Source organism: Molothrus ater, chromosome 17 (assembly GCF_012460135.2).
Source record: "Molothrus ater isolate BHLD 08-10-18 breed brown headed cowbird chromosome 17, BPBGC_Mater_1.1, whole genome shotgun sequence".
Classification (NCBI taxonomy): Eukaryota; Metazoa; Chordata; class Aves; order Passeriformes; family Icteridae; genus Molothrus; species Molothrus ater.
In genome coordinates, this window is record NC_050494.2 from 12,448,745 (window position 1) to 12,458,909 (window position 10,165).

General features: G+C 38.8%; 1 protein-coding gene across 1 annotated transcript; it reads left to right on the forward strand.

Annotated features, from left to right (window-relative positions):
* The first annotated feature begins 493 nt into the window (after positions 1–493).
* On the forward strand, positions 494–9,941 carry CTCFL (CCCTC-binding factor like). The gene is given in 8 exon segments (XM_036395894.1): positions 494–523; positions 3,272–3,524; positions 5,122–5,241; positions 5,244–5,291; positions 5,973–6,111; positions 7,712–7,821; positions 9,060–9,209; positions 9,883–9,941. Coding segments are annotated over 8 exon segments (909 nt in total).
* Positions 9,942–10,165: the final 224 nt, after the last annotated feature.

Genomic DNA, 10,165 nt, shown 5'->3' on the forward strand with positions numbered 1-10,165 from the left:
GCGAACGCGACACATGCTGGGAAACAAAAGTGAGACATTGGTGGAAGGTGAAAATGGAAAACTTTCCAGATGCCAGGTGGAAAATGATATTAAAGCTGTCAAAATAAGTCACAACAAAGACTGGGTTTTCTCCTAGACTAACAGGAGTCATGTTCTGGAGAAGAATGGAGGTTTCAGCTACAAGGCAGAGTGTCATAAATGGAACAATTATGAACATTGGAGGGTAAATTTGAACCTATTTGTTTTAGGATTTTATGCTTTGGTCTCTTGTTTTTCATTTTTCTTTTTCAAGTGCACTGCAGCATTCCTGATTTACTCTACAGTGTGTGGACAGGTCAAAAATGTGTAAATAAATCCCACTGTCATTGCTTCACATAGTTATCTATTCTGGGCCTAATTCCAAGCCCTGTTAAATTGATGGCAATCCTTCCATTGGCATCGGAGGACTGCAGTTTAGAACCTGTGATGGAGGTGCAAAGCATCACCAGGGAGGATGGATAAACAGCCTCTGCAGTCATCCAAAGTGAGTTTCTGAAACACAGCAAGGGAAGCAAACCTTGAACTACATTCAAGGTCAAATATGCTTTATGTACTTGGTAATGGAGCTTTTTAAAAGATCAGCTCCACCTAACACACATTAAACATCTTAAATATTATAAAAGACATTATTCAGATTTAAGACTGACAATCTGAACAGATAACTCAGTATTTTACTTTAAAAAATCAGCTGCACTGTTTATACTTGGGTGGAAAACCACAGATCAGAACAAAGTTTGCTGTGTTTCCTTAGTGCAGCCAAGGAAATTTACTCTGCTGATTGAGGATTTTACTTGTCCATGTATTCACTTTCATGCACTGGTAGATTCTTATCAGTAATTTATCTGCAATTTTGTGGCTGAATTTTGTTTCTTTATGTAATGTTACTTTAGCACAAGAAAATCTGCATACATTAAATTCCTTTCGCTCCTTATGAAATACTCCTAACAAACAATAATTCATTTTGAACGTTTACCCCCCGAAGTATAATTATGACTTAAAATATAAAATACATCTCTATTCTTTCATGATAGACTTTTCATGAGGGCTGTTGATGTGTTAGAAGGAACCAGACTCCCAGAGGAGAGGGTAGAAGCTTGATTGCAGCTAGAGATAGACAATGCAGCAGCAGCAGCAGTAACTGGAGACTGTTCACACAACACACCATAATGGCCATTATGGAGCTGTTAACCTCTGGTGTGTCAAAACCTACCCAGAAACTGGCTGAATTCGTAGATTGCTGATCCAAGTGTTCCTTTAAATTCAGCAAAAAATGAACTGAAGGGCTATTCTGCATTTGAGCTATAAATCCTTGGAAATATCGGTTAATAGTGGAAATAATGACAGACCTTTACTGTAGCTGCGTGGATGGTGCTGGTATTAATAATGCAGAAGTGCAAGGCAGGACAGCTCTTAGAAGTTGATGACTGCTGAAGTGCAGAAAACCTCATTAAAACAAGCTAAAGGATGGTGTACTATTATAACAACTTTTTTCCTACAGTGCCCTTCTACTATCATAATTGCACAGTATACAGAGCAACTTGAAAAGATTTAGAAATGTGTAAGAAGTAAAATCTCTGGCCACAGTTACTGGCAGCCTAATTATGTGAATATATTGTGTACTCTGCATCCTGTTCTTTAGTTTTGAGAGCCCGTGGATTTGTGGATGATGAATAATGTGGTGTCTAACCAAAATATCAGCACTAAATTGCTGGAATAGATATTCAGCCTTAAATAATTGCTTTGGATTTGTGCTGATTCCAAGCAGTAGAATAGTTATGACTAACCTGCAGTTGTTAAATGTAAACATGTTGTATTATTTTTCCATTTAAGATTTTACAAAACTGTGGGTAGGAGTGGCTGTTGTCAAGGGTGTTTATGAGATTTTCAGTTGATGACTCTGAGGATGAGGTCTAATCACCCCACCTCATCTGAGGGTAGTGGTGTGGGCTGCTGTTTGTGCTACAGAGATTTCACAAATGCCAGTTGTACTGGGTTACTTCCACAGACAAGGAAAGCCACCACTTCGTTTGGGGCTTTGATTCGTGTTCGGTAATTCAGTTTAACAGGATCCAGACCACACTGGGCTGCAGTCCCTGTGCATTATACTGCACCCTGCAATGCACAGAGCTAATATTTAGAGGTAAAGCTCCAAATCTGTCATCTGCACTGACATATAATAGAGTATTCAAAGTAAGTGGGTTTTACAGAATGTTTGATGGCTGGAAATTACTAGTCTAGAAGGGTACACAAGATTAAATGTTAAGTCACTCAAACTGTGCAAGTTTACCTCAAAGACATTTTCACAATGCCTTTGGAGAAAGAAGTATTTCAACTTGTTCTCACTGAATAACCAATCCTGGCCTAAGGTAGAGTGTAACGATGCTTATACATCGCTCCACTGCCTCTGCAAAGCCACTTGAGCCAATTTTGTACAACACTTGTGCGGCGGCAGCATCAGGCGGCCCTTCAGCGGCACTCCAGCGCAGAGCTCCCGGCTGGAGGCTTTCTGTCACAGAAACACAGCAAGTGCTTCAGATATTCCCCAAGCGGAGAAACCAATTGAGCTCAGCCCCGCGGTCCCCAGCCAAGTGGGAGCAGAAGGTTAAGGGCCTACAATTAAGGCCCAGAGATCTTCATCATCTCAGAGGGTGAGAAAACGGCAGCTGCTCCGACAGGACTTGCTCCTTGTGTGGGGCCGAGGAGCACCGGGCACCTGGAGCACTGGGCGGGAAACCTCCACGGGTTCGGGGCTTTGTGTTTTGGAGGGAATTAACAGGTGAGAAGCAGCCATATTTGAGTCTAGCTAATGCAAGAAGTATCACAACCTGGCTAACTGGTATATGACAAAGAAGGCATTACAATTAGCCCGCAAAAGTCCTAAATTTGTTAAAAAAACAGAGCATACTTCTCATTTCCTTTTAAAAGGACTGAAATGAAATTTTAAATATTTTCTTTAAAAAATAAAGATACATGTTTCTGTGTTCTCAGTGCTGCAATCTCAAAACGATGCTCTGAAATTTTATATAAAATTTTGAAGAGGGAGGGCATAATTTTAGTAATTATTCTTACTTAATTGTAACTTACCAGTTAGGCTGCTGTATGCCAAATGCGAATTTTGTCCATCACATGTAAGATTAAAATCAGAACGAATTAGTGGCTTGCATTTTTTTGACTGCTCAGTTGATTTGCCTTTAATTGAAAAAGTTGTAAAACATATTCTTTTTTTTAATAGATTGACAGAGATAATGATGCCATTGCGTTTGAAAATAACATCCAGCAACTGAGTCCATCTGAAGAGGAGGAAGGAAAGGAAGTTTTTTCCACTGTTGGGGAAACAAAGAGTCAGAGCTGCAAAGGGGATGATGATTTGTCAGACTCTTTCAATGAAAGTAAAGAGCAGGAATATCCCTCTGCATCAGAGCAAACAGTTGTAAGAAATCTCAAGAATCTAAAATTTGAGGCTTGTGCTCCACAACAGGAAAAAGGTAAAAAGTTAATTATCTTTGTAGTTAATTTTTAAATAAGGCACGTTAAGTAAGATTTTGAACTGAGGCTGAAGTTTTGCATTAAATATTCACAGTGGTAATTGTTTAGATTAGGTTAAGTAACATTCTGAGGAAATTTGGAAGAAGAAATAATACCTTCAGCTCTAAGTGCTCAAAGATCTTGTTCAGGCTGATGTCATCTGCCTTGTGTTCAGGAGAGACATTTTGGATGGCATTTAGAAATTAATGGTCTTTTGAACAGTGTGTGGTATTTGAAACCTCCAGGGAGATTTCAAAGTTAACATTGTATAAGTACCCTTGAAAAAACCTAGTAATTTATTTAGTGTCTTGATCCACTCATTCAGCCTCAAAATGTGCTTGTTTGAGGGTGTATGGTTGAGCTTAGAGTGGTTCCACATTGCTAGCAGAGGGTGGTGGGCACTTATCAATCAATACCTGTTAGCAAAGCCTTTCCCAAAGCCTAAATAAGAGTAACAGAAAATGGCTGATTTAAGATGTTAGAAACATAAAATTATGTTACAGAAGTTAAGGACTGACTCAGAAGAGAACAGATAAGCATCTGTTTCCCTAGAAACTGTGTGTGTACTGTAAAAATTGGATGACATCAATGATGTTGAGTCTGTAAATGTGTGTGTTGGATCTGGAAGTTAAGGTATCTTGGCTGGGGCTCTCTGTAGATACTGCACAAATTGTTAATGTCCCCTGTTTCAGTTACAGCCTTTATAGGAAGCACATTTGAGCAGTTTTAACAAAGCTAACAATGTTCCTTTGTGTGGGCATGAATCCACAATGAACAAATGACAATAAAGTGGTTTTGTTTGCTTTTACTGAAGTGAAGTGTTATCTGCACATCTCTGTGTGGTATAAAGCAATGTATGAAATGCATTTTGGTCTCAGCATGAAAATCATTACAGAGAGCACACTTGGGAGCTGAGACAACTGTTCTGGAAAGACTCTTCAAATATGACGTATTTGCCATTTCACAGTTTCAGATCTTCTTCATAACTAAAAGTGTTGCACATTTAATCTTCACTTGTTACTCTCAAAAGAAATTTATCACTCTTGTGCCCCGAACTTTAATCTATGACTTCTCCACAGAACTGACTTTTTCCCCTCAAATTCAACCCAGTGATTTTAAAGAGGCTTTCACATCATGATTTTTTTGTATGCACTTTACAGATTCAGGAGCACCAGAAAGCTGGGAATAGCTTAACCTGCCATTTCCAAATCTTTGCATAAATTTAATTAGTGCTAATTACATAGTTGTTGTCAAGAAGTTTGTTGCACAGGTTGTAAGTCTTAGAGATGGTACTTAGAGAGGAAATCTCATCTTGTCTTGGTAGTGAGGGCAAGGGTAGGAGTTAGGTTTCCTGGGATTAGATTCTAAACTGTATCACCAGCAATTAACACAAATTTGGGGGTAAATCACTTAAGTCTTAATGAATCCTTTGATGTAGAAGTTCGAAGTAGTTTTACCCAGACTAGAGGGACTCTTTAGAAATTGGTACCATTTTTTGAAAAAGTAAAGTCACTATTTTGTGGCATGTACGGCGTAAATGTGTCTTTGTTCCAACAGGAGAAAAGAAAAGTTTCAACTGTTTTTACTGCACATTCACCTCAGTCAAGTTATGGAGTCTTAGGCGTCATTTGAAAACCCATTCGGATGAGAAACGTCACGCGTGTCACCTCTGCCTGGAGGCTTCCATACAGCAGCTCTGCTGCATGGCCACGTCAACACACACACAGGTACCCGAGGCTTGAAAACACTGTGTTACATACTGGCTTCAAAACTGAATGAGCAGGCAAGTGGCTCTGCCTTAGAGCTGTGTTCTGTGATCATTTTGTGCTCAGAAATTCCTCTGATTATCTGTGGCGTTGTGCACTGAAAAGACACGGTCTGTAGTTAGGAACCCTGTGTGTGTGTGTGTTTATTTTTTAAGTACCATTGTAACGATTCTTGTCAGCTGAACAGTGACTTCAGCTGTGCTTCATTCCTACATGCAGAATAGAATTTCCTGCGATGTTTTCATTTAGCTATATAAACATATGAAGCAAAGTGATAAATTGTGTTTATAATAAACTTTCTGTGTACACATATATGGAAGAAATTCTCTACTGGGAGGGTCGTGAGGCACTGGCACGGGCTGCCCAGAGAAGCTGTGGCTTCCCCATCCCTGGAAGTGTCCAAGGCCAGGTTGACCCAGGCTTGGAGCAACCTGGCACAGTGGAAGGTGTCCCTGCCCATGGCAGGGGGTAGAAGAAAATGAGCTTTAAGGTGCCTTCCAACCCAAATCATTCCATGATTTATTGTATGTAAAAAATCAGAATATCGGAAACGGTTTTATTAAAAGATTTTGCATGCTGATGTAAGGCAGACAAATCACATTGCTGTGGTGCTGAATAAAAATCTCACATGTATTGTTGCAGGGAGCAAACCCCATAAATGCAGTGAGTGCGACACAGCCTTTGTGACCCAAGGGGAACTTGCAGGACACAGGAGGTACAAGCACACTTTGGAGAAGCCTTTCAAGTGCACAATATGTGAATACTCCCTGTGTAGAAGTAAGTACAGCCTTACTGAATCTTTTGGGAGGGTGTGAAGGTTTTCACATGCCAGGAATTTAATGTACATACAATTTTTGCCCAGATTTTTTAACCGTGAGAAGTCCAGGCTCTGCTGATGGCCTTGGACACACTGATGGATTGTGTTTATCTGTTATGGTGCTGCACTGTTACTGCAAGGTGGCTGATGGCTACAACTTTGTGGCGCCATGCATTTATTTCATTACATTTCATTTCATTACATTACATTTCATTACATTGCATTACATTTCATTTGTGTGCACATCTTTTCATCCCCATCATCCTGCAAAAAAGGAACAAGTAACCTGAGTTCCTGGAACCCTTATTTGTCCATGCAGTATTTGCAAATGTGTTGCTCCAAATTAATATTCATACAATTATTTAGTTTAAGAACTAGTTGCATTATAAGAGCTTTTTATCTTTTTTTAATGCTAAAATTGGTGCTAGACAACGTGTTTGTGTGATTTTGGTCCTACAAAAGCATTTTTGGTCCTCATTTCCACTACATTCCATGTACTGTAGGACAATACTAGCTAATGTCTAAAAGGAAGTTCATGTATTGTGTTTATATATTTGATGATGTATGGGTTTTTTGCAGTTCTAGAATTTTCTTCATTAGGAATAAAATACCTTAGTGTCTGCTTAAGGGTGCACTGGATCACTGTCACAGTTTAGTGGATGTTCAATATCTGAATTTGTGCTGTGTCCAGATCTAAAGCTGTAAGCAATCCTGAACTTTATTCCATGCACCTTATCTTAATAATTAGATTTTTGATGGCTTGCATCTTTAAAAAGCCTGACAGCTGATACTAAATTACCCTCTTCTTTCCCTTGTTTCAGTAAGGAGCTATTCAGCATTCACTGCTGTTACAGAACCCACATTCTTGTGAGCTTTACCTGAATGAAGAAAGCTGAAAGAGCTCTCCAGCACTGCCATGCAGATTATTTGACTTTTGTGTATCAAAGGTTGGCAGTTATGTTTAATTTATTTAAATGAATAGCAGTGTAGATTTGAAGGAATCTAGCAGTGAATTCATTAATAGTGTTCATAAATGGAGGAACTGAACATTTGATAACTCCTAATCACATACCTATAATATTTATGTAGAACATATCAGAAAAAACAGCATAAAAAAGTAGAATTGAATTAAACTTTGTGACTAAGGTGCTTCATTGGGACTTGAAGATGAATAGACTCTGGATAATGAGTTTGGTCTTTCATTTATTTTCCTGAATGTTTTCAAAGAATTTTATGCTTGGTATATCCAAGTAGCCTGGCAGTAGTAGATATCCTCTTTTTAAAACTTTATCTTTTTTGTTCTTATTATAAAATTTGCCATTTTTCTAATGTGGGCACTAAATATGAAAGTAAGATAATATGAGGAAAGAGTGCAGAAGTTTCCTAAAGCCACAACAGGCTGATTGTGCAGGGGAAACCACGTATGTGAGAGTGCCAATTCTGGGATTAATACAAAGTTTAAAATTGCAGTAGGTGCAGCATGTCAATTTGCTTATATTTTAATTAAATGTATCTCTAGTGTAGATGTTGCTTTAGGCAATCTCTCATTTCTGTCTGAGGCCAGCAGGATGAGACGCCGCGTTCGCTCGCACACGGGAGCGCGGCCCTACCCCTGCCCCCTGTGCAGCAGCAAAGATGCCTACAAGCTGAGAAGGCTCATGCTAACTCACACAGGTGGGATTCTGGGCTAGTGATCAAGTCCAGGGCCTCCACTCCTTAATATTTATAGAGCAATCTTAATTCAGGCTCAAAATTAGCCCTTTTTGAATTTGTGATTTGGAGTAAAAACAGGTTCTCTTTCAGTGCTCTGGATTTGGCAGTTGGAAGCCCAGTAGTTAGTCTTGCTGCTTCTCCTAAACTTCTTCTCTATTAGAGAAAGATTTCATTTTCTGTGGATCAAGTTGTCACTTTTATTTCTCAATTAGCTGATTTTACATGGAGAGGTATCTATGAGAGATTTTTAACTATGTGTTCAGAACATGCATATTGTTGAGACCCCAGATTGCCAGCAACTAATTTGGTCAACAAAGAATTAAATTGCTTTAATATTGGAAGCAGTGTGTTCTTGTCACAGCTCTGTACCATGCAAGTCATCTCAGGGGCAGTGGGTATCAATCCTGTACTTCAGGGTTTAACTTGGCTCAGTTATGATATGTAATTTGTGCTCTGATTAATGTTTTAGGTTGAATCAGAGTGTGACAGCGTGGTTTGAATCAAATTTTCCAAATATCCCCACTTGTCACGCATTGCTTCATATCTTGAGACAGTTTGGTGCAATTAAACTGAATTATTTTTTTATGAGAGTCAACCCCAAGAGTCCAACTGGAAGAGTTCAAGAGTGTTACCCACTCCTGGCAGGGGCTTCTTCCACAGAACCAGTCTGGAGTTGGTTCAAAGCTGTGCCAGTTGCCAGTGTTGATGTAATTTTTAATGGTACTCACACCTGATGTGGCTTTTTGGAGAGGAAAGGCAAGAAAATAATTTCCTAATTTCCCTTCCCACCATTATCAACGGCTGATGGTGTGTCACTCTTATCATGATGTTTTACTGCTGTTGACTTTCTCTCCTTGCATATTTGAAGATAATTCTGCATTTTTGTACATGAAGTATTCAAGGAAGAATAGATGACAATTTAAAATAGCTCCTAATTCCTAGTTTAGAATTATATGAAAGGCTTTATGCTTCAACAGTTTGACTTGTGGACTCAGAAAGCCAAGATTTTGTGTTGCAATCAGTTACATAAACTTCTGGAGACTTATTTGGCCTTTTGTGCACTGTCAACTAATATTAACTTTTGGTTGATCTGGAGACTGTTGCTGTTAGGACATGAATGTTGAATTCTGTGGGAATTTGAATTTATATTAAATAAGTAGAGTTTCTAAGCATATCTTATTTTAATTTCTTTTTAATAGCTGAAAAACGCTATGACTGTTATGTTTGCCAGGCCAGATTCACTCAGAGTGGTACCATGAAAATCCATGTGTTACAGAAACGTGGAGAAAATGTGCCAAAACACCAATGTCCACATTGTAGTACTTTCCTTTCTCGAAAAAGTGATTTGGGTGAGTCTAAAAGAAAACACTGACAACATAATGTAGAGATAAGTAGAGGTGAAATCTCTAATTTTCACAAAATTTCACCAAATATGTTATAGCTGATTTCATATTATCACAGAATATTTTAAGTAAAATGTATTTGTAAAATTTACAGGTAAATTCCTCCTGCAAGGAGATGTGGTGACATCTTGTGGTTGATGTTTTAATTTTTGTTTAAAATGCAAAGTAGCAAATATTTAGCTTTTTCTGTTTTATTATTTGCTTGATACCTGTGGCACTGTGACCCTCTGATTTTTCAGAAGAAGTGTTGGTGGCAGTAGAGCTGACCAGTAAGAAAAAAACCTATATATAATTTTAAGTTTCCAGAAGTACATGAAAATTCTGTGTTGAAACTGGATTTTTTGAAGTATTTGATTTGTTAAATGATTTCCACTGAAATCAGTAAGATTCAGGTTTATAACTGCTTGATTTCTTTGGGAAGTTACATCTTGCTGCAGCTTTTGTTTAATCTTAAACTTATTTGTCTATTTTACCCCACTGCCGAGGGCATGGAAGGTTCTTTGGCGTTTTCCTCTACAAGATTTGCATTACTCAGGGCTATACACAACCCAGCTCCTGTTCAAAACTCCGAAAATAAAGACCATGCCATTAAAACGAGTTGTTTTGAACAATTGTCCAGGTGTCCAGCTGAGGAATCTGCACTCCTACACGGAAGAGGCAGTGAAGTGCAGGGGCTGAGAGCTTTCCATGAGCTCTACACCTTCCTGCCCCACAGGAGTGAGAGCAGCTTCAGGTGTGCTCAGGGCAGCTGCACATGCAGCCAGGTATTTATTTCAGTTCCTGGGAAAATACTGCTCGCTCTGGTGGTGGTCTTGACACACACAGAGTTTGGGGTTATAGTTACCTTAAGAAAAATAAATCAAAACTTCTGTGACTGCAGTCCGACTCAAATAGGGTAATGG